This window comes from Brachyhypopomus gauderio, chromosome 3, assembly GCF_052324685.1.
Source record: "Brachyhypopomus gauderio isolate BG-103 chromosome 3, BGAUD_0.2, whole genome shotgun sequence".
Lineage (NCBI taxonomy): Eukaryota > Metazoa > Chordata > Actinopteri > Gymnotiformes > Hypopomidae > Brachyhypopomus > Brachyhypopomus gauderio.
In genome coordinates, this window is record NC_135213.1 from 36,512,764 (window position 1) to 36,537,766 (window position 25,003).

Consider the following 25,003-nt stretch of genomic DNA (forward strand, 5'->3'; position numbering starts at 1 on the left):
AACTACACGACAACGCCCCTCCTGTACTGCTGCTAAAGCAGCCAACTAAGCCTTAATCTTAGTGAAATTCCCATTTATCCAAATGCACCTTGCCATAAACCAAAATAGCGATTATTTTAAAAAGTATTTTAAATCTATTAAGTACATTCCCACGTCGCAGACGTCATTATTTTCAAAGAAGAGACTAAAAAGGTTGTAGGCTGAAACTGCTGTCTGTACACAACCAAATGCCATATAAGATGCAATTATCCTGAGCTCCAGACACAGTGCTCCTATTCACGGCTCTGTTTATAAGAACCGACAGTTTGTTGTTCGTGCATATTATTCTGAGCTTTATGCGTATGTAAATATTTGGAGAGTTTGTAACACTCTCTGCTTAACCGGAGCAGACCTATTGTGAGCTTGTTACAGATTATTCAAGGTTGCGTGAGGAACAATAACCGGATTGTGCACTTTTGAGAGTATTTACTGAAGCGTTTACGTGTCATGGATTAATCCAGCACATTAAAAGTTGAACAATACGCCTGTGTTGATTATTTTAATACTTTGCAAAATACAAAATTCACTTAGTTAGCTAAAAAATAACAACTAAAATAAAAAAACTTGCTTTATTGTTAAATGATGAAGCCACAGAGCTGTAGTACACGTTTAAATGTGCCCGGTACGGGAGACGGAAGTGTGAATCATATGATGACCGAAGAAAGTGTAAGTGAGGTGGGAGGGAGCGAACAGGGCCGACCCGTACACACTTCACCCCGGTAAGCCCAGATGTATGGTTCTGTCCTTTCTGCCTTGTTCGGTTTAGGTAGCTAGCTGCCACGTCTATGTGTGTTTTCGTTGTGCTTCACTGAACGGGGACACGGTCCGTTTGGGTTAAAGGTTTTTAAACGCACCGCCCAATGCGTCGCTGGGATCTTAATGGTGCCAGTTAGCATTTAGCTAGCCGCCGTTGCGTGTATTCAAGGCGAGGGCTCATCCCATCCTGCTAGCCGAGTTCGCTCGCTAGCTGCCGGCCGAAATGGAGTGGGCCAGTCAATTATACGTGAGTGGATATAAACTTTGTGTGCGATTTATTTATTTTTATCCGTAGTTTTAGCGAGATGTGAACGTTGTACGCGTTTGTTTTCGACGTCGCTCTGAAACCTTTAGGTCACCGAGGGTGACTTGATTTCGTCCTCGACCAGCTTAGCGCAGCTGGCTAGCCGGCGCGGCTAACGCTGTAGCCCCGCTGCTCTGACGACGGTTGGGACGCTCGCGCGACAGCTAGCCGGCGCGGCTAACGCTATAGGCTGTAACGACGGTTGGGACGCTCGCGCGGCTAACGCTATAGGCTGTAACGACGGTTGGAACGCTCGCGCGGCTAACCCTGTAGCCTGTAACGACGGTTGGGACGCTCGCGCGACAGCTAGCCGGCCAACGGTCAGGCGTCTGTGGCGGTTATTCCCCTTTGTGGCTGAGCTGGCCGGCTTTGTGGTGGATGATAACCATAAAGGAAAGTGTGAAAGCGCGTTATTCTGGCACTGTAGGCGAAGTAGGTTATCAGTCTAACCCTAAACCCTTCACGTGTTCCCTTCATGTTCCCTAGTTGAGTTTATTCAGTCCACTGCTTGTGATCAGCTAGATGGGGGGACTCGTATCTGACTGTCTCTACTATGGAGAAAAACAGCTAGATGGGGGGGACTCGTATCTGACTGACTGTCTGTCTCTACTATGGAGAAAGACAGCTAGATGGGGGGACTCGTATCTGACTGACTGTCTGTCTCTACTATGGAGAAAGACAGCTAGATGGGGGGGGGGGGGACACTCGTATCTGACTGTCTATCTGTCTGTCTATTATGGATAAAGACAGCTAGGTGGGGGGACTCGTATCTGACTGACTGTCTCTACTATGGAGAAAGACAGCTAGATGGGGGGGGGACTCGTATCTGACTGTCTATCTGTCTGTCTACTATGGATAAAGACAGCTAGGTGGGGGGACTCGTATCTGACTGACTGTCTGTCTCTACTATGGAGAAAGACAGCTAGATGGGGGGACTCGTAACTGACTGACTGACTGACTGTCTGTCTGTCTGTCTGTCTGTCTGTCTACTATGGAGAAAGACAGCTAGATGGCCGGCGTAATGAACCGGGTATCAAGCCCCAGCGCTTCAGTAAAGCTGCCCTACATGTTGTGCTACTGATACAAGTGGAAACGCTCCATTCTTGAATTATAGATAAAGTGTCGTGTTGCCCTGACCGCTGTAGAACTGGCAGATACAGCACACAGTGGGGAAAACAGATAGACTTATCATATGTTGGGTGTAACACTAAATGTGCCCTGTTTGTTAGAAATAATGACTTTCCTGTGTGTGTCTGACTGGCCTTGTCTTAATAAGTATTGTTTGTCTGCTGTGTAGTTACTGTATGTCTGTATGGTTTTGCTTGACTGGATTGCTCAAAAGTGTACATACTTTTCTATTATTGCAGAATTATTGTTCATTTTGAGATTTGCAAACAGAATAGTTTGCAAATAGTTGCAAATTATTACAAAAAATGTTTTAGTAACACTAATTTTAGTAACTAAATTCTAGTTGCAAAGTCCCTGATTGCTGGCAACTTGAGTGGTTTTATATATGCATACTTTTTATATTGTTGTTCTTTTACAATTTACCTCTTTAATTATGCTTTCTGGTGTTATGCTCTATGATTCTGTAATTTACACTTTGTAATTTCTTGTTATTCGCATGATGGTTTTTTTCTTTCTGTTTTTGAGACATGCACTTTGCCTGCATAGCCCACTGTTGATTCAGTGCATGTCTGTGTGATGTGAACACTATATCCGTAGAGTTTAAAGACTTTAAGCTAGAGTTCCCTCTGCCAGCGGCTGTGTCCCGGTTTATTTTTCTGCCTTGCATTTCACTTTTGTTCTATCTGGCACGATTGCTAAACTAGTAGCTCACATTCTGGTGTCTACGTGTCTGACTATCAGTGGACCGTCTCACAGGTTTTACTTCTTCTACTGCAATGCAGGACACACCAAGGACACACACTGTGGTATCAGTAACATGTAAATAAACACGTGCAAGATTTATCTTTCTATAAATGTGTAAATCCCCCTTGTATCACAATAGCAGATGGGTGCAAGAGGCTCTGTATGTGTAATATTACGGTGTTCAGCCTGTTTTGTGATGGTGGTGCTCATACAGATGGCCATATCATAATTATGCAGGAGTCCTTTGGTTTGTAGTGTGCGCCTGTGCTCTGAGTGCGTGCGCCTGTGCTCTGAGTGCGTGCGCCTGTGCTCTGAGTGCGTGCGCCTGTGCTCTGAGTGCGTGCGCCTGTGCTCTGAGTGCGTGCGCCTGTGCTCTGAGTGCGTGCGCCTGTGCTCTGAGTGCGTGCGCCTGTGCTCTGAGTGCGTGCGCCTGTGCTCTGAGTGCGTGCGCCTGTGCTCTGAGTGCGTGCGCCTGTGCTCTGAGTGCGTGCGCCTGTGCTCTGAGTGCGTGCGCCTGTGCTCTGAGTGCGTGCGCCTGTGCTCTGAGTGCGTGCGCCTGTGCTCTGAGTGCGTGCGCCTGTGCTCTGAGTGCGTGCGCCTGTGCTCTGAGTGCGTGCGCCTGTGCTCTGAGTGCGTGCGCCTGTGCTCCGAGTGTGTAAGGCCTCATGTTCCATGCCTGCCGATCGAGCCTCTGTGATCAAAGACACCCTGCTAGTATCAGCTGGCATAAATGTCAGACGTTTTACTCCAAAATCTCCCAGTGTGACTGTTGCAATGACAGATCACCAGTAGGGAAATGATGGGAATTTCTCTCAGCGCATGCCAAGTTTCACTGGCATGGAGTGTACAGGGAACAAGGAGGCATAGACGTGTCTCTTAAGTGAAGTGTTTAGTGAAACGCACACAAACACCAACCAAAATGTAAACATGCACTAACCAGAAGTAAAGAAATCCAACGTAGCCGTGTGGCGGCTGACGGATGCTCTCACAAACAGAAAGAGCTTTTAGCGCAGCGAACACAATAACCCCCCGGTGAATGAGGCACAGCGCACACCACCCGAAGGGCTGTGGCAAATAACCAAGACGGAGAGGACGTGTGCCACATAACGATGAAACAGAACGAATAACAGAATGAATGTCCTGAGCACTGGCAGCGCTGTGTGACTGAGACTGAGCTACACGCAAGCACCAGCACGGTGACATGAAAGCAAAGCACAAGTTCAGAAGAAGAATGTCTTGTAGAAAGCGGCTCGTTTGCATGGCGGACGCAGAATACTGTCATCTTCCAGCACAGTCAGCTAACTCCCGCACGATTTGTCGTGGGACACGGTCAAGATTTCAGATGCAGCGTCTGGTGCGGTGATGCGTCTGACAGATGTCTAAGAATGATGAAATCGCAATCTGACATTGAAACGATTCTGGACAGTCGACATTTAGCATTTTGTTCATGTGTTTACATGCAACACCTTTGTCCCTGAGACCACCGAGGACGGCGAGGCCGTAATGGTTTCTAGGCCGGTTCTCCTGCCCTCAACATTCGTGTTGTCTCCGTATCTCGGCCCTCGTCGGTTTAGACACGGATGGCGCTGGTACGTCCGCGGGAGACGTGGCCACAGGGCTGGAGCGCTGACTGTGCAGCTGGAGAAACCTCCGTGCCCCAGCGGTGAGGGCCACCACGCCGCCTGTCAAAACAGGAAGTGAAGAGTGCTGAATGCGGCCGATCTGGAGACGGAGGGGCACGTGGGGACACGGGGGCGGGGCTCACCCTGCTGACTCGGGAGTACAGGCTCTGCTTTTCTGAGAGTAGATGCTGGGACTTGGTCTCCTGCTCTTAACTGGACAGATGGGCTGAGGGTTAAAGTGACAGGCAGGACGTCCTTTAGTTTCTTAGGAACACGCATTTCTGGAGTTTCCTTTTTGCTGTTTTTTATTGGAGGTTTTAAATGGGGGTCGTTATGTTCTGACACTGTGTGACTGTGTCATTATTTCAGTCAGCCTTTTTCCAAATCCATTTCTGTCTGGTGTACATTAATGTTATGTAATATCAGTTTTTCATTTAAATGTTAATTCATGTTGGTCATTAATGTAACAATATTTATCTATCAAAAATATGGGGTTATGTGCTTTTGCCACAGCTTTCCAAAATCATGACCTACAAATATCTTAAAAAATCTCTTAATGATTGTTTAAGCTGGTAAAGGCTTGACCGCCTGTTTTGTGTGTGAAGCTGTTTGGGCTTTAAGTCATTCATATTCACACACACCACTCTGGCTGTAGCCTCAGTGTTCATGGGTGTTCTGACTGTTAGTGAGTCATGTTATTTGTCACCCATTTGTCTTGTTGAGTCTTATTTGTGTTCTGTTATTTTTCGTTTTAAATTGACTGTTTTTTCTCTATTACATTGTTAAAGATTAGTTTGCTGGACTGTATAATTGCTGCCTCTCTATTCAAAAACATTTGTCACATGACAGAATCATTCATTTGACTCGTGGAGTGGTGAATGATGCATCACTTTTTTTCAGTCTTACATGCTAACAGCCCCTGTCATTCTTAATACTCAACATAGATGGACAGATTGGGGATCTGATATCTTTCGTATGGATTTTGGTTGATATATACAGAGATGAGCAAAGAATCGGTGCAAATATTTCCTAATAGATTTCCAGTGAGTTGACAGTTAATATCCTAATACCATGAGGGCTTATGCTGGGGTTACCACACACATCTAGTCCGTATATTTGACCTGGTGCGGGTTTATACTCCACACTGAACTACAGCGACGTCCTCCTTGACAAAGCCAACACCGCCAAGTGCACTACTGGCCTGAGTGGCAGGTTAGGAGCCTAGCTCAAGGTGCCTTACAGCAAGGGGTCTTGCTTAAGGGCCCTACAGTCACAGCCTGTTTGCATCGAACCCTGAACCTTGCTTACTGCAGGCTGTAATTTTGAAGACTGCTGTAATTGGAAGGGGAGAAGATCAGCTTTTGAAATAAATGTTCTGTGGATTTTATTTTTTACAGGAAAATAGAGGCTTAGGATCCAAAATGACGGACTCTAAATATTTCACCACTACCAAGAAAGGTGAGTCTTTTCTTTTTTTTTTAGTTTCTTTGTTTTCTATTATTTTGCCTCTTGCTGGAAGTCTGCGTTGCATTCCTGATTTTCTTCTTCTGTTCTACAAATGCTTTAATTACCTCAGAAATCTCACATCTTGTACAAAAGGAGAAACTATACTGCCACATGGAAGTGTAATCAAGTACTTTTTAAAAAGAGCCATCTACAGCCTCCAGCATGTTAGAGGCACTGGGAGGGTGATGGTGTCTGGGCTGCACCCACCTCATCTCTTCAGAGCAGAATAGTTCTCCCCCAGGGCCATGACGGCACTTTCACACTCGCTATCATTAAGGGTAATTAAGCAGAGACAGGCACAGCCTCAAAGTCTTTGTGTGTCTCTCAAAGATGTCTCGTGTTTATTATGCTGTCTTAAATTATATCTCTGTGCACCAGGGAAAATGAATTAAAATACTGCAGGCCAGATTCATAAAACCAATCAACAGATATAAAGTGACATTCATCGCAAATTGTGCTTCTTCATAAATGTGTAAAGCCTGTGTATTTTGCTGCTTATGGGGGAAATGGTGAGGTCACATTTTGTCCTCTTTTAATGCTAGCAGAAAACTGCTCTGCAAAAAATCCAACCTGATAATGTCTGACAGTAAATGACCCAGTAAGAAGCTGATTTGGGGTTGTATGGTATTTTCTCTAACAATGTTTGGTCACACAAACAAGCCATTAGCAGAATTCAAATGCTGCCAAAATACACATTTAGATATTTGACATTTATTTAAGAGGAACATTTTTGGTTTGTTTGGAGTGGATATAACTGCACCATCTTGCAGCTGTGCTATGTGAGTTTGTAGAGAGGAAGGTAATCTGCTTGAACAGGATCTCAGTGCCACAGACATTCGCCTTTAGAAATGCAAATTTAGCTGTTTGAGAAGAAGAAACTGTCAACTGATACAGAGGAAGGATGTGACTTTGATACTCTGCCAAGATTTAGAAGCACTTAAGTCACCGACTTTGTGAAAAGTTACAAATGTGTTGCATTTTTAAGCCCCTAGACCGTTCTCAGTGACCCTTTGCCTACATGACTGCGGATGGTCAATCAATCAATGACTTGGCCTGGGTCTTTATGTATGGCCTCATCTACATATCCATTTAGATTGGCTTTCACATTTTTGCACAGGTGAATTTAGGGCAGTAGTGCACTAATTATGAATAGGAATTAATTACCATGTCTCATTTTGCATGACATGGTTATTATGTGGTGTGACTCACCGTCTCTTGGTGTATTGTATCTAACACACGTAACAGCACTGGGTTGGATGTAGAGAGGAGCTCTGTGTTAGAGTCTCACCACACTCCCATACGCCTGCACAAATGTGTCCAAGAGGAGACACACGTTGAACTGTACATCCGTGACTTACTGTGGAAGCTCCTCACAGCTCGGCTTGTTGGAGGGATTGGAGACTTTAGGTGTGGGTTTGGTGTGTGGATCTGTTGAGCTCTTGTATCTTTTTGGTTTTTTTAGTTTCAGTGGTAGCTGGGGAAACAGAGACGATCCTCATTCTTCTGAGTGGAGGCTCGGAGGTCCTGACAGCACTTGTTCCATGTTTACATTCACACACTGGTGTCTCAGAGCCTGATCAAAACCACAACGCTACACACCACCCCAGAAGCTCGGGGTTATTTAGCTGTCGACGGCAAACTCTAATTTATTTAGAGAGTTTCCTCACAGACCTGTGAAAGTTTGTGAGGATACACTTGGTGTGGGAATGTGATCACACACAGTTGAGGTGTAGCACATCTAACTGAAGGCCCTGAGAGGAACCGCCATTAAAGCAGTCTTTCCCCCCCATCTTTCCCCCGTCTTTGTCTTTTCAGGAGAGATTTTTGAACTGAAGGCTGAGCTAAACAGTGATAAGAAAGAGAAGAAAAAGGAGGCCGTGAAGAAGGTTATTGCCTCCATGACCGTGGGCAAAGATGTCAGGTGAGTGAAGTCTCGTCTTCATTTAGAAGCATCCGTGGCTTCTGCCAGGCCAGTGCCCTGTTAATACTGCAAACATAATTTATTAGAGAATTTAGGCTGTAAATTTATCTCTCCAATCACTCAAGCAGCTTCATGGGACGTATTGTGCCCAAAAGAAAATGTAATGGCAATTTAGGAGAACAGTTACCTAAATATTGCATGAAAATATACATCCCAGACATCTAGTGTACTATATCTAAGCCTATTCGTTGGTATACCTTCACAGTGTAATAATCTGGTGTATCTCTGTCTTCCATGTTGGCTCTGTTCAGTGCCCTGTTTCCTGATGTGGTGAACTGCATGCAGACTGATAACCTGGAGCTGAAGAAACTGGTATACCTGTATCTAATGAACTATGCCAAGAGCCAGCCTGATATGGCCATCATGGCTGTGAACACCTTTGTCAAGGTAGGAATTGTTCACAGAGTTGAGGAAAGTGCGTGTGTGCGTGTGTGTGTCCCAATGGGTAAGAATTAATCGGTTCTAGTTTATTTATAGATGTGCTAGGTGTTGTATGGGAATGTGAAGGTGGACCTCACCTTATTCATTAGTACAATAGAGCTGTTCTTTGCCTAGTTTTGTCTGGCATGGACCAGTTCAAACCAGTTCAGTCCATTGTTATTGTTCTCTGCCTGGCAGGACTGTGAGGACCCGAACCCTCTGATCCGGGCGCTGGCAGTGCGGACCATGGGCTGTATTCGCGTGGATAAGATCACGGAGTACCTGTGCGAGCCACTCCGCAAGTGTCTGAAGGACGAAGACCCGTATGTGAGGAAGACGGCTGCGGTGTGCGTGGCGAAGCTCCACGACATCAACGCCCAGCTAGTGGAGGACCAGGGCTTCCTGGACACCCTCAAGGACCTGATATCGGACTCCAACCCCATGGTGTGCCTCTCTAGCCTGGCCGGGCCACACACACCTGCCCCTTTTACTCGTATAATGTGGCAGTTATAGGGCTATAGAGTGCTGGAAACACTCAGCAGGGAGTTGTATGTATGTGGGTGTCTGGTGTGAAGTTGATTCTTCACCACACCGTGTGGGTGGGTGTGGTTTAAGCCAGTATAACTTAATTTGGTGTGTAATTTCATGCTACTGTGTCTGGGCCTTTGTAGTGTTCAACTCTAAACCTGCCTGTTTAAGCCTGTTATTGCTCTACAGTGCCTTTCCATTAAGCTCTTATTTCTAATGTATACTCCCTCTGTCTCCTTTTCTCCTCTCGTCTCTCTCCGTCTTGCCGTTCTTCATTTTCTCTCTCTCAGGTGGTGGCGAACGCCGTCGCTGCCCTCTCAGAGATATCAGAGTCCCATCCCAACTGCAACCTGCTGGATCTGAACCCTCAGTCCATCAACAAGCTGCTCACCGCCCTGAACGAGTGCACCGAGTGGGGCCAGATCTTCATCCTGGACTGTCTGGCCAATTACACGCCCCGTGATGACCGCGAGTCCCAGAGGTCAGGGTTCAAATCTGACTCGCAGCTCTGACCTTGGTGTCTGTGGTGCACTCACGTTAGGGAACACCCTGTGGTTGATCACCTGCCTCAGGTGTGTTGGGAGCTGGAGTAGCTCCGACCACTAGTAGGTGATCTTTAGCTCCTGAGATACCCCTGAGTGTCTGTCTACTCCTACACAGTTCTTAGTATTATTTGTTACTCTTTGGCTGCTGTGTTCTGACCAGTCTTGGTCAGGTGTGGTGATGAGATGATATCTACACACATCTAACGAATATAAATTAATTGGGGCTGAACAATGCATTAATCATGTTCGACCATCTGCCAGTGTGTTGTCCGTTTAACGATCTGCCAGTTTGTACTATGTTGTACTCTTGAAATCATTCTTATTACATTTCTATTCATAACCTATTGCCAGTCTCCATTACATGAGGCACTGCCAGATCTACCACTATGTAGAGTTTTTTTTTTCTGTCTACGTCATCCTAACGTTCAGATGCTTTAGAAAGTCTTTGTAAACAGGATTGGTTGTGTTGGATTTAGCTGAAGTCCTTAAATGATCCGGGTGGATCTCCAGGGTAGAGTCGTGTGTGCCCGTCCTAACGCTGTGTGCTGGGATCCACTTTACAAGCTTATGGGCATGTCGTATGGTTCCCGTGCAGTGTCTGTGGGCTCATGGTAATCTTGTGGTTCTCTGAGCGGTATCTAAGAGATCATGGTTGTCTTGTGTGGTTTTCTAGACTTTGGTTATATTGTGGTATACTGGAGCAGTAGTAGTTCAGTGGTTAAGGTTCTTCAAAAGTAATCAGTATGCAATTACTCAATTGTAAGCAGCTTGACTTTAAAAGAATCAGCTAAATGCCATGTCTAAATGGTTGTCTGATATAGTTCTCTTGTACAGTGTCCATGTGCTGATGGTTTCTTGTGGTTCTCCTGTGCAGTATCTGTGAGCGCGTCACCCCACGTCTCTCCCACGCCAACTCGGCTGTGGTGCTGTCTGCTGTGAAGGTGCTGATGAAGTTCATGGAGATGCTGCCCAAAGACCTGGACTACTACGGCACACTGCTGAAGAAGTTGGCCCCGCCCCTCGTCACGCTGCTGTCCGCCGAGCCCGAGCTGCAGTACGTAGCTCTGAGGAACATCAACCTCATCGTACAGAAACGGTAGGTGGACCAGAGAGGGGCAGAGTTTCTAAACTGCGGAGGAGGGGTTACACATTTGGCCCGCACACTACTGGATTTAAATGAAAACGTGACAAAAACGTGACGAATCTTGCACATAATGACATTTTTCTACTTCTTTTACTTAGCCTTGATCATTGCCTTGATCACTGAGCTCTTTGATCCTCCATCTCCGTAGTCCACCTAGGTCTTCATTTTAGCCTCCATGTTTACAACTCCTGCTCTCTGACAGCTCAGCCTTCATCGGCTCATGGTCTTTCAGGGATGACGTCAACATTGTGTTTCACACCAGGGAATTGGCGTCCAGCCCATAGTACAGAATTGAGTCATAAATATTAAACTCGTTTAATATTAATGATTCACAGTCGCTCAGTCGAGATAAGACGTGTAAAGACTGAATTGTATAGACTCGCATCACAGGATGATATGGCAAAAATATTAATTTAAGATCTTGTAATGGGGGCTAGATGTCAGCCAGCCTACTTTAGCAGTGTGGTCATTAATGCTAATGTTGTTCGCCAGTAAGTGAAAATTATTAGCAGTTCATCAGCATTATGATTCTTACATTGCGTTAATTAGTTGCTAAGGACATTATTACCTTGATAGTCACATTAGCATATTTAGGTGACCTGAAATTGTACAGGGACCAGTAATGATCTGGAGTTGCCGGGTAAAAACCCAGTGGGAAGTCCGGGACCCTCCCTGGTCCTGTTTCCCACAGGAAACCAGTTGAACTGCAGTGCAGTCAGTTTAACAACAGGAATCAAAATGAAATATAATACAGAGTCTATGGTGTATGCGTTGAATCTTTAGGTGTTTTCATGAAGCCTGAACCAAAGGTCTAGCCTCCCTAACAATACGTCTTTTAATATTTGGCATCTAAGTGCAAAGCATCTTTATCTAATGAACCAGGTGAGAAAGGAGCATCGATAAGTCTCAAACTCTCCAGTAGTTTCATATATTAAAGGTGGAAGGTTTTTTTTTTCTGTCTGAGTCGTTTTTTTCATTGGCCTCCATTTTGTCTTCCCCAGGCCTGAAATCCTAAAGCACGAGATGAAGGTTTTTTTTGTGAAGTACAATGATCCCATTTATGTCAAACTGGAGAAACTCGACATCATGATCCGTCTGGCTTCCCAAGCCAACATTGCCCAGGTAACACTCTCACACACACACACACACACACACACACACACACACTGAGTGTCACTCGCTGTTGTGTTCAGGCATGTCACCGTATCTCAGCCTCTTCCTCAGACAGCTCAGCGCTGCAGGCTTTACTGTTTCCACTGTGCTAATTTAGTCTAACTCAGTCAGCCAATCAAAAGGCCCCGCACATGCTGAGTCACTATCGCTGTGCACTAACGAGGCCCAGCAGGAGTGCTTCTGAATTAGTATTGCTCGATACATCATTTCATAAAGCTTATCGTGATACCGGCTGATTTCACAGACGACTGATAAATGCAAATGAGCTCTTTAACAAATCCCATGAGCACCCTGACCAATGATCTTTCATTAGCTGCTCGGACTGCAGAGTCACTTGTCATCTCTTGCCAGACCGAGGACTCGCCTGTTTGTTGAGTACTTAAATGAGCTCAGCAGATAGCACTTGTCCTTGTTCTTAAATTGTATGTTTATCTGTCTATGGTACAGTATTTCGCTTCTTGGTATACATTTAATTCCTGTTTGTGAGCCTGTTTAATCGAAACGCTAGGTAATGACATTGATTCCTGTAGTTTAGTTGTAGTCTGGTTCAAGGGTATCCTGAATTCTGGCCTATCCGTGCTAACATCTAGGGCGAATTCTGTGAACGGAAACACAGCATCTCTGGATAAGTGCGTCTGGTAAATGCCCTAAATGTAATTGTCAATATAAACCTCTGACCATGTAGTGGTAGTTTCTGGAAGAGCAGTCCCATTTGTAGCAGCAGTGTAATGGTGGGTGTGGTGGTGTTGGTGGGGTTGTAGTGACGTGTGGTTTGTTCAGGTGCTGGCTGAACTGAAGGAGTACGCCACCGAGGTGGATGTTGATTTCGTCCGCAAGGCCGTCCGTGCCATCGGCCGCTGCGCTATCAAAGTGGAGGTGAGTTTGAGTTTTTCATGTTGTCTGAAGGACAATTATTCTGATTAGTGCCGTCAATATTAACGCGTTAATCGTAGCGATTAATTTGAAATATTTTAATGCGTTAAAAGAAATTATCGCGATTAACGCCGCTGGGCGTTTTCTTCCTGTGGAAAGCCGACCTGTGACCGTCCGAAATGCCGTACTTCCCTCCTATTCGGTACGCCAAAGCAGTACGAGATAACAGATAGTGTGTCCAAGGTTATGAAAACTGCCCAGTCGCCTACTGAAAGAACGCACAACGTTAACCGTTGAGCAGAACGTACTACATAGAAATCTAGTGCCTACTGCTTATGTTCGGCATTTCAGATTCAGCCAAGGATGGAGTTTGAGGAAAGTTCTCCTGAAAACAAAAGTAATTTGCGTAGTCAGCAAAGCAGAATTTAATTATCACAGAAGTAATTCATCTTTGACATATCACCCCAAAGCAAAACACACTACCAAAATGATCTCTTTTAAAAAATCTTTTCTTGTTCTTTAAAATTTACACAGTTGGTGTTTGTCTGAAATTCAACTAGCACATAATTCACAAGAGATAATCTGTGTTAAAAGTTGAAGAAAAATTTAATCAAACAAACATGCATATGAATACAAGTACATGTCTTATAATAATTCTTTATTTTACATTTAAATAATATTACTAAAATCATCAGTCTTAAGAAGGAAAAAATGTGATTAATCGTGATTAAGCACAGCAAATTGTGCGATTAATTAGTTAAATTTTTTTAAACGATCGACGGCTCTAATTCTAATACAACGGTGGATGTGAAAGTCTCTCTTTGCCATGCATGAATGAACTAATTTCTGTCATATGATGTAGAAGGGGCCTAATTAAGCTTGATACTTGGTAATTATTTTCTTGGTAATAATTGAGCAGCTTGGCTTTACCTCTCACTGACAAATAGCAAATAATGCAGGTCCATTTGATTAATTGATCAATTAGGCCAGTTGGGTGTGCAATTATAGTATTGCTCTTGTATCCATGAATGCATGTGATAAACCACAGCCTCTAACTGGAGTTATTTGTGCCATACTAGAGGTGAAACGAGTGATGTGTTGGACATCTGTGTTTAAAGCACCGATTTCTCTGCCCTGATCAGAAACACTCAATATTGAGGCTGATTAGATATCGACATATGTGAACTGCATAAAGGAGAAAAAGGAAAAAGTGTATAATCAACTCTTTCCCTTTTCACCCTCTCTCTCTCTCTCTCTCTCTCTCTCTCTCTCTCTCTCTCTCTCTCTCTCTCTCTCTCTCTCTCTCTCTCTCTCTCTCTCTCTCTCTCTCTGTGTGTGTGTTTGTGTGTGTCCTCCAGCAATCAGCAGAGCGCTGTGTCAGCACCCTGTTGGATCTCATTCAGACCAAGGTCAACTATGTCGTACAGGAAGCCATCGTGGTCATTAAGGACATTTTCCGCAAATACCCCAACAAGTAGGTCCCCACGTTCGGGTAGAGGCTGAGACACACTAGAGGCTGAGACACACACGGCCACCACAGTCCTACGGCGGAAATCTGCATTCAGGAGATTTTGCTTCTGTGGCTTGTTGTTGTGTTACTGTACACACATCTAATATTGTTTGGCCATGTACACGTCCAGCAGTGTTGTACTGTGCACACGTACTGGGAGAGTTGACCCAATCAAATCCAAGGTCATGGCTTCCACGGTCACTGCTCTGTGCTCTGGCTGGTGTGCATAACGACTGAAGGTCCTGAGGAACTTGTCAGCGCCCCCTGCTGGTGTGGATTAGCTGTTATCTCCCAACCCTGCTGCTTTATGTAGGGAACAGCTGGGAGATTTTGTTCCCCTCGTCATTTGCTATGTCCTCTTCCTCCTCGTCTTCCTCTTTCTCTGCCCCGAGTGCAATCGATGCAGGAAAGAGAATAAAAGCTTGAGGAATGTGAGTGAGTCTCGTGTGTGTGTGTGTGTGTGTGTGTGTGTGTGTGTGTGTGAAGGTACGAGAGTGTGATCGCCACCCTGTGTGAGAACCTGGACTCTCTGGACGAGCCAGAAGCCCGTGCCGCCATGATCTGGATCGTGGGCGAGTACGCAGAGAGGATTGACAACGCAGACGAGCTTCTGGAGAGCTTCCTGGAGGGTTTCCATGACGAAAGCACACAGGTCACTCACTCATCACTCATTGATGATCACACTCTCTCTGTCTCACACACACACCCAGACAGAACACACACACACACACACACACACACCTTACACGACTTGTCATTTATTCCGACATGACCCAAATACAAAGTACAACACGCACACAGAATGAGAATACACAGATATATACACCCCCCCCCCCCCCCCCCCCACACACACACACACACACCACACACACACACACACACACACACACCTACAGGAAAACACCTTTTACACCCACCCAGAATACACAGGTACATCCCACCCACACAGGTCACGGAGGTCTACATGAGAAGCAGACCTGTGTAACACGCCCAGCTACACACTTAAGTGCACAGGCCTGACACACATGCAGCAGGCTGTGAAGGACGTTCGCTTTTAAGCTGATTACATTAGTAATCCCACGAGAAGAGGAGAGACATAAAACGCTGCTGGTTTCCAATTACGATCAGACATCATCAGTCTGGTCTAGAGCAGCAGGGGTCTCCTCAACGTCAGTACCACCAAGACCACTGAACATTTATCTTCCTTCTGCAGTCTCTGTGTCTCTGTCTCTTTCTCTGTCTCTCTCTCTTTCTCTGTCTCTCTTTCTCTGTCTCTCTCTCTCTTTCTCTGTCTCTCTTTCTCTGTCTCTCTCTCTCTTTCTCTGTCTCTCTCTCTCTTTCTCTGTCTCTCTCTCTCTTTCTCTGTCTCTCTCTCTCTTTCTCTGTCTCTCTCTCTCTCTCTTTCTGTCTCTCTCTCTCTCTCTTTCTGTCTCTCTCTCTCTCTCTTTCTCTGTCTCTCTCTCTCTCTCTTTCTCTGTCTCTCTCTCTTTCTCTGTCTCTCTCTCTCTCTCTTTCTCTGTCTCTCTCTCTCTCTGTCTCTCTCTCTCTCTGTCTCTGTCTCTCTCTCTCTGTCTCTCTCTCTCTCTTTCTCTGTCTGTCTCTCTCTCTCTCTCTCTCTCTCTCTCTCTCTCTCTCTCTCTCTCTCTCTCTCTCTATTTGGTTTGTACAAACAGCCCCACAAAGAGACCTAACCCTTAGCTTTTACTATGATGTGTCTGTCTCACACACACACACACACACACTTCCATTCTGTTATTCTCTCTGCAGTCCTCATGTGACTTGTGCTAGTTGGTCTTGGTTGTCTGGATACAGATGGTCAATTCTGAGGTGCATTTCTACCTCACTGGCTCGTAAGAGATCAGGAGTTTTGTTGCTATGAATCCCATCACACAGAATAGGTGTGCGTGTGCAGTTGTGTGCTTGTGAGAACGCGTGTGTGGGGTGTTAAAATTAAAGACTGTTTAGGGCTACAGGTGGCGTGGCTCTGTGTTCGTGCTCACCTGTGCTCACCTGTGTCTTGCAGGTGCAGCTACAGCTGCTGACGGCCATAGTCAAGCTGTTCTTGAAGAAACCTACTGAGACCCAGGAGCTTGTCCAACAGGTGCTCAGCCTGGCCACACAGGTGGGACCACTGCAGCACACACGCATACGGACACACACACTCGCACATACGGACAAACACACCATCAAACACTCGCACATACGGACACACACACCATCAAACACACTTGCACACTGTCATTTTATACCTGTCTTTGTCTGTCTCTCTCTCTCTCTCTCTCTCTCTCTCTCTGTATTTGGATTGTACAAACAGCCCCACAAAAGGAGACCTAACCCTTAGTTGTGATGTCTGCATGTTGGTCACACAGACTTGCATTCTGAGTCGTGTGTGTGTCAGTCTTGCCCTCACCAAGTCCTCCCTGGCAAGACTCCTGCAGGCCTGATAGTTTTCACGCGCCACGCCGGAATTCCGGCGTAACGACGTGTCTGCGTGAAAAAAAAGGTTCGCCTAGTGCATGGGGTAAAATTCTCAGTCACCACGACGGATTTCCGTCATTTGAATTTTTTGGGGCGGGAAATCCGTCAAATCATAATAATAAACCACACGCGTGCGTGCTATCTGTTTTGAGGTCGAAATATGATCCTCTCACTGGATCATCAGCGCTGGATGGATGACTGCGGCATCAGGATAGGTATTTAGCCTTAGTCAACTATGGATAAACGTATTTGCCAAAAGGCTAGCTTTAGGATAGGATAACTGCGTATAGTACGTTATTTACGTACAGTATGTACGTATGTTCCGATTTACACCGAAAATCGAATTACGACGTCGTAACCCGGGGATCACCTGTATTTCAGACATCGGAAGAGCTTCAGAGGTAGATACAAGATAAATTCAGTGTTTTATCTTTATTCTGATTAAATTTTTATCAGAAATATGAGTTTTTTTTTTTTTTGAGCTGGTACAGGTGGTCAGACGATCTGGTTCATTATGGCTGCCCGTAACTTACGGCGTAAGGTGTAATACATGAACAAAAGCACAAAATGTATGTCCTAATGAATCAACACAAAATATTTATTAAATATCAGGCATGATAATCTGTCACCTTTCGGCGAAATTCACGGTTTTGAAGTTGAACAGGGTGACCTACACAAATCGTGTAGATCCGAGGAGTTTATATATATTTTTTGGGGTCGTGAGATATTATATATATATATATAATTATTATTATTATTATCGTATTGACTTAATAAGCAAACGGAGCACTTCCGAAATCGGCAATTTCAGTGACACAGTGGCCAGCAATTTCCGCCCAGATCCATCATAGAAGCCAAATTGGATTTCAGTCATATGAACGTTCATTCATGTTGTGACGCTAAGCGGGATGAGAGGCAAGACCTAATGCTATCTACGCCGGGGACAAGGCACGAGCGTACATTTACCACATTGTACATTTACCACGTCGTACATTTACCACGTCGTACATTTACCACTACATTTACCACATCGTACATTTACCACATCGTAAATTTACCACTACATTTACCAGATCGTACATTTCCCAGTGGATTTAATTGGGTTATTAATGGTTTCAGTCGTTTTCATATTTTGCGGTGAAACAGTTATGCTGTTTGCTACAGCGTTGAACACTGTCAGAGCCACAAGCTCTTGTGATAAATAGGTAGATAGATGGGCCTGTTAAGTTCGCGTCAACCCCGTGTAGTTAACGGTGACATCAAATAAGAAACAAGATTTTTTCTAGTGTGTCTGTAGTTGTAACTGGTGAATCCAGGGACGTGTGAGGAGAACATTCGCGCCAGGGCTGAAAAGGTTGAAGCTGAAGTTGTAAACTCTTGTCATTTCATAGCCTAAACTGTGCTTTATCCCATGTTAGAAGCCTTTTGTGACAAAATAAAAACACGTGAACCCTGGTATTTTTTACACTCCTGTTCGCTGCTGATGTGTTTATTGGTTCATTAAGACGTAATGGTTTTGACTGAGCCATCTGGAATGGCGAAAGCGGCTTCTCACGTTTATGAATCTGGCTGAATCCATTGACAAGACAGGTCAATATTTTTCTGCGCAACATTACCGTGAGAGAAGTCAACAGGGAAGAGCGTGTCACGAAAGGCTTGCCGTGTGAAAGCTACTAAGCTGTTGCTATTATGTTATTATTTTTAGTCGCTGCTGTAGCTTCAGTCACCGTTTTGCTACATTCACAAACATAGTAGCTACATAGTACTACTAGTAAAAGTAAACTAATCCGCACCCTGCATTCCAATGGCCACTTTTCAGTATTCCTTTAATTTAGGTATTTTTACTATTATGGATAATAATAGTATTATTACTATAATTATAATTATTACTATAATAGTCAACTGTGACCCCCCCCCCCCCCGCACGGTGCTGCACGTGACGCAATCCTTGAGACGGCACCCCCCCAGAAAAAGTTCAGGCTTGGAAATTTTTCCCACCATCACCCCTGCTCCTGTCTGAGGCTTCGGCGCCCTCCAGACGTCTGGAGCAGCGTAGCCGTGTCGGGGTGGGGGGGCAGACTCTGTGTTTGGCGCTGGTTTTATTGCTGCTCCACACACGGCTGTTACTCAGTGCTGCAGTGGAGACAGGGCCCGATCCCCTTCCTCCTCCTCCTCCTCCTCCTCCTCCAGCTCTCGCTGCGTTGGGTTCTCAGCCAAGACCGGCTCAGCTCGGAAGAGTTCAGGATTTCATATTCCGTCTGCCATCCCCTTCACAGCCTCTCTTCTATTCTCCTCTTTTCCATAGAACTAAGAACATAAAGTAAGTGCATGTGTGCACACACACCTTTCTCATCTTTTAAATCATGCTAACAGACATTTATTTTCCCATCCAGGACTCCGACAACCCGGACCTGAGAGATCGGGGCTACATCTACTGGCGACTGCTCTCCACCGATCCAGTGGCGGCGAAGGAGGTGGTGCTGGCCGAGAAGCCGCTGATCTCGGAGGAGACGGACCTGATCGAGCCCAGCCTGCTGGAGGAGCTCATCTGCCACATCGGGTCTCTGGCCTCCGTCTACCACAAACCACCCAGCGCCTTCGTGGAGGGCAGCCGTGGGGTCCAGCACAAACGCCTGCCTGCGCGCACGGCCTCGTGAGTACACACACATACACAGATGCATGCTTTAATAGCACGTTGTGGCTCACCGTGCTTACTGGTTCCTGCTCACTGCACAGGTGGAGGTGTGTGATACACAGGTGTGTGTTTGCTCTCTATCACACACTGTACAGACCCCTGAAGAACGTGATAATGAGCTGATGAGAAAAGGCTGTTCAGCTCACGGCCAAACAAACACTGACTTCACAATGTGCATAGATACGTTTCTGCTTTATTTTATTAAACTAGCTTGACCTAAACCTTGACATTTTACTCTACTCTCTCTTTTTCTCTCTCTCTCTCTGTCTGTCTGTCTCATCTATCGATTGATCTTTCTGTCAGCGGTGAGAGTGCTGAAAGCCCAGATGCTGGACAGTCAGTGGGAGGAGTCTCTGATGCTCCGCCCGCCGTCATTCCATCTCAGGGTGATCTCCTAGGTGACCTTCTGAACCTGGATCTGGCTCCGCCCACCGCTAATGTCCCCACAGTCCCTGCTTCGATGCAGATGGGAGGGATGGACCTGTTGGGAGGAGGTCTGGATAGCCTGGTAGGTCTACGTCAACCCTCACCCCCTGCATCACCCCTACATCACCCCGCATGTAAGTGGTAGCACCTCCAAACATAATCTGGCCCTAAAGAGAGAATTAAAAACCCCTGAGTAGAACTCCCAGTTTATCTCCTGAGTGTTGATTGGCTAATACCAAGGAAGCTTTTTAGGCATGGTTGTCCTTGTAAAGCCCAGACTGGCGGGTTCATTACTGGTTCAGCCCTCCACTGGTCTCTGTGTCTCTGGAAGTTGCCTCAGGACTGGGAGCATCATGGTGAACGTTTCTCCCCTTTTCACTTCAGTCTCTTTCACAATCTCTTCTTTTCTTTCTTTTTATCTCCGCTTCACCTGCAGATGGGGGATGAGTCTGAAACGGTAATTAACTCCTGAGAACAGGCCGCTAGCGCCTGCTGCTTCACCCTGTGCCATTTCATTCCAGCGTGCAGAGCCCGACTAGCATGTCGGGAACATTAGGAGAAGGCTCTCACTACTACGCCACATACCCTCGCATGGCTGGCACAGAGCTGGCAGCAGCCCGATAGTGCCCCCTGTTGTAACACGTGGATATTTCAGCCAGTGTGGGAATACCAGGACATGCAATAGTTTGGAAAAGCTCTTTATTAACAGCACTGATGAGTATGCACATGCATACACATACACAGATAAGAACCGCTTTAATGCCAGATTGTAGTAGATTGTACGTATTCAGGACAGTTCGATACACAGGGCGGGTGTGTTGGTGATCACAGGTCATTTCATATCGGGCACCCAATCGGCTCGTCTGCATGTTGGTCACATGACCTTCCTGTGTTTTGATGCGTTTTTGATCTGCATTTCTGATTACACTCATTCACTCTTCTGCACCACGCGCTCACATCGTGCCCCCATCAGTCAAGCTCCCCCTACAGGTCGGAGGTGGTGTAGTCTCAAATATAGGGAGGAGGAGGTCTATACAGGGCGCTTATCTTGAGAGAGACGAACTGATCTCCGATCAGTGTAAACGAGTGACGCCTCAATGCATCACTGTGGGTTGCAGAGAGAATCCCTCTTACTTGCTCAACATCCAGTTAATGCACTCTGAGTAGAATCAATGTAGACTTTGATTAACAGGCGTTGCGGTCATGTCTGAGGTTCGGATTGTGACCAGCACCATGCTAGTTATATTGTTTTGATGTGAGTTTGCCATCGGTTGGGCTGTGGCTGAGAATGTGCCTGCTGGCTCGGACCAACTGTAGTTCCTGCCCTTCTAGAGGTCACAGAGTCAGTAATCCATTCATGCGTCCTGCCCTTCACGTGTCCCGTCTCCTGGGTGTTCTGCACTGACTCCTGTTTCTCTCTGTTCCTGCAGCTCAGCGGGGACGTCGGGGGAAGTCCTGCGGTGAGTTTGGGTCCTGACACTGAGCTCACGTGGTTGATGGAGGTTTATACGTCCACTTCAGCCAAACACTGCAGAGGAATTCAAATGGAAATCCCTAAATCAAATGTGCACTGTTTCTTATTCTGTTTCACCTTCAAACACGTTGGGGACAACAGTCAAAGATATTGAGTAAAATAAAAAGTGAGAGGTTTCCTGTGCTTGTGGGATTTGCTTGTGGTTTCTGTGGTTCTCGTGTGTCATTCAAGGTCTTTATCTACCCAGAAACTCTTGACGAGTTTAACTCCATCTCCCTCCACCCACAGGTAGCCGTCAGCCTAGCGGGCGGAGCAGGGGGCGTGTCTGCGGGTCTCGGTGGTGCCCCCCGCTGTAGGAGGTGGTCTGAGTGACCTTTTTGACCTTGGTGGAGGTGGAGGCTTGACGACTGAATCGTATGTCCCGCCCAAAGTGGTGAGTTGCTCGTGGTGCTGCCGTTCTGCTCTGCATCGAGACGGCCATGAGACTTCATGAGCCTTCATGAGCCTTCATGAGCCTTCATGAGACTTCATGAGACTTCATCTGTCAGTTCACGGAACCGTGACCACGTCTTAAACTCTCCACAGACATCCTTATCTGGACCAGGTGTGTTTGTGAGTGCCAGGTGTGTTAGATCAGGGCTGGGCTCAGGTGAGCTACATAGGGGGAGGGCCAGCTCTAGGAGTTTCCTGATTGGTTAATGCTGCCAGTGTCTTTGATGGGCACACGGGGAAGTGCTGGTTGTGAAGGGTGAGCAGTGTTTGGAGGAAGGTTTGTATGGACAGTGGGGAGAGGGGGGGTTATGGGAGAAAGTGTCCTCTCTGGCATATTACAGCAGCTTTATACTATAGTTCTGAGGACTTTACTCTTCTAAGGATTCTTCCCTGTAACTGTGTGTGTGTGTGTGTGTGTGTGTGTGTGTGTGTGTGTGTGTGTGTGTGTGTGTGTGTGTGTGTGTGTGTGTGTGTGTGTGTGTGTGTGTGTTGTGTGTGTGTGTGTGTGTGTGTGTGTGTGTGTGTGTGTGTGTGTGTGTGTACCCTTATGCGTATGCAGGTGTGGCTACACGCGATGAAGGCTAAAGGACTGGAGATCTCAGGATCGTTTTCCAGGCGAGGTGGTGTCATTCACATGGACATGTCCCTCACAAACAAGGCGATGAGTGTCATGACCGACTTCGCCATTCAGTTCAACCGCAACAGGTGAGGGAACCTGTGGCAGGTCACTGGAGTGGTGTTGGGGTGGCGTTTGTTGAGGGGAGTGGTGTCGGGGCGGGGTTTGGTGAGGGGAGTGGTGTTGGGGCGGAGTTTGTTGAGGGGAGTGGTGTTGGGGTGGGGTTTGTTGAGGGGAGTGGTGTCGGGGCGGGGTTTGGCGAGGGGAGTGGTGTCGGGGCGGGGTTTGGCGAGGGGAGTGGTGTCGGGGCGGGGTTTGGCGAGGGGAGTGGTGTCGGGGCGGGGTTTGGCGAGGGGAGTGGTGTCGGGCGGGGTTTGGCGAGGGGAGTGGTGTCGGGGCGGGTTTGGCGAGGGGAGTGGTGTCGGGGCGGGGTTTTATGGTGAGGGGGAGTGGTGTCGGGGCGGGGTTTATGGTGAGGGGAGTTTGTTTTCCTGCCCTTTACTGTTGTGTGTCCTCTCCCCTGTGTGTAGCTTTGGTCTGGCACCTGCAGGCCCTCTACAGTTTTCTGACTCCTCTCACTCAGAACATGACCGTCTATGTCAGCTTGCCCCTCAGCACCAACGGTCCAGTTATGAAGATGGACCCTCTCAACAACCTACAGGTAACCTTCCACAGCCTCCGTAGTCCCCGCAGCTTCGACCCCATGGCCTCAGTGGATTGGTGCAGTGCGCTAAATGCGTCATGTTCCCATGGAAGTTTTCTCTTAAGCACTGCTGTTAGGAGCCTGAATTTTTTAGGCTTGTTTCCCCCCTCTTTCTAAAGTGTGTGTGTGTGTGTGTGTGTGTGTGTGAGAGAAGTGCAAGTCTGCTGAATGAGGGAAAAGTCAGCAATAAAAATGCAGGTTACCTCAGGATTACCCACCCCCCTGTCAAACCTCTCTGCCCTCTCTGTATATCTCATTATGACTGTCTGGTTTGCTCTTGGTGTCTTTTTATTTAATTTTATTTTTTTTCTTTCTTTCTCCTCTTTCTATCTCGCCCTCTCTTTCTCTTTTGCCATCTCGCCCTCTTTCTCTTTTGCCATCTCGCCCCCCTCTTTCTCTTTTGCCCCCTCTCTAACTCTCTTTTGCCCCCTCTCTAACTCTCTTTTGCCCCCTCTCTAACTCTCTTTTGCCCCCTCTCTAACTCTCTTTTGCCCCCTCTAACTCTCTTTTGCCCCCTCTAACTCTCTTTTGCCCCCTCTAACTCTCTTTTGCCCCCCCTCTCTCTCTCTTGCCCCCCCTCTCTCTTGCCCCCCCTCTCTCTTGCCCCCCCTCTCTCTTTTGCCCCCCCTCTCTCTTTTGCCCCCCCTCTCTCTTTTGCCCCCCCCTCTCTCTTGCCCCCCCCCCCTCTCTCTTGCCCCCCCCCCCCCTCTCTTGCCCCCCCCCCCTCTCTTGCCCCCCCCTCTCTCTTGCCCCCCCCCTCTCTCTTGCCCCCCCTCTCTCTTGCCCCCCCTCTCTCTTGCCCCCCCCTCTCTCTCGCCCCCCCCCTCCTCTCGGCGCCCCCCCCCTCTCTCTCGCGCCCCCCCACCCTCTCTCTCGCGCCCCCCCCTCTCTCTCGGCCCCCCCCCTCTCTCTCTCGCCCCCCCCCCCTCTCTCGCGCCCCCCCTCTCTCGCGCCCCCCCTCTCTCGCGCCCTCCCCCCTCTCGCGCCCCCCCCTCTCTCGCCCCCCCCCTCTCTCGCGCCCCCCCTCTCGCGCCCCCCTCTTTCTCTCGCGCCCCCCCCTCTCGCGCCCACCCTCTTGCCCCCTCTTTCTCTCGCCCCCCCTCTTTCTCTCGCCCCCCCCTTTCTCTCGCCCCCCCCTTTCCTCTCATCGCCCCCCCCTCTTTCTCTCGCCCCCCCTCTTTCTCTCGCCCCCCCCTCTTTCTCTCGCCCCCCCTCTCTCTCTCGCCCCCCCCTCACTCTCTCCCTCTCCCCCTCACTCTCCTCCCCCTCCCTCTCACCTCATCCCCCTCCCTCTCACTCTCTCCCCCTCACTCTCTCACTCTCTCCCCCGCCCCCCCTCCCCTCTCTCGCCCCCCCTCCCCCTCTCGCCCCCCCTCCCCCTCGCGCCCCCCCCTCTTTCTCTCGCCCCCCCCTCTTTCTCTCGCCCCCACCCCTCTTTCTCTCGCCCCCCCTCTTTCTCTCGCCCCCCCCTCTTTCTCTCGCCCCCCCCCTCTCTCTCGCCCCCCCCCCCTCTCTCTCTCGCCCCCCCCTCTCTCTCTCGCCCCCCCCCTCTCTCTCTCAGCCCCCCCCTCTCTCTCTCGCCCCCCCTCTCTCTCCCTCTCCCCCCCCTCTCTCTCCCTCTCCCCCCCACTCTCTCCCTCTCCCCCTCACTCTCTCCCTCTCCCCCTCACTCTCTCCCTCTCTCTCCCCCTCTCTCTTTCTCTCGCCCCCCCCTCTCTCTCCCCCTCTCTCTTTCTCTCGCCCCCCCCCCTCTCTCTCCCTCTCTCTCTCGCCCCCCCCTCTCTCTCCCTCTCTCTCTCTCTCGCCCCCCCCTCTCTCTCCCCTCCCCCCCTCCCTCTCATTCTCT

The 25,003-nt window shown here is 47.8% G+C and overlaps 1 protein-coding gene across 1 annotated transcript in view; it reads left to right on the plus strand.

Annotated features, from left to right (window-relative positions):
- Positions 1–768: 768 nt before the first annotated feature.
- The window catches only part of ap1b1 (adaptor related protein complex 1 subunit beta 1), a 34,875-nt gene continuing 10,640 nt past the window's right edge, over positions 769–25,003 (plus strand). The window contains 20 exon segments of the mRNA XM_076997994.1: positions 769–1,042; positions 5,991–6,051; positions 7,915–8,020; positions 8,332–8,467; positions 8,699–8,944; positions 9,319–9,509; positions 10,448–10,669; positions 11,719–11,839; positions 12,671–12,766; positions 14,122–14,237; positions 14,760–14,925; positions 16,297–16,395; positions 19,145–19,404; positions 19,750–19,954; positions 21,303–21,332; positions 21,635–21,691; positions 21,693–21,779; positions 22,398–22,543; positions 22,985–23,015; positions 23,017–23,115. Coding sequence (XP_076854109.1) covers positions 1,019–1,042; positions 5,991–6,051; positions 7,915–8,020; positions 8,332–8,467; positions 8,699–8,944; positions 9,319–9,509; positions 10,448–10,669; positions 11,719–11,839; positions 12,671–12,766; positions 14,122–14,237; positions 14,760–14,925; positions 16,297–16,395; positions 19,145–19,404; positions 19,750–19,954; positions 21,303–21,332; positions 21,635–21,691; positions 21,693–21,779; positions 22,398–22,543; positions 22,985–23,015; positions 23,017–23,115 — 2,499 coding nt within the window. The 5' untranslated portion in view covers positions 769–1,018.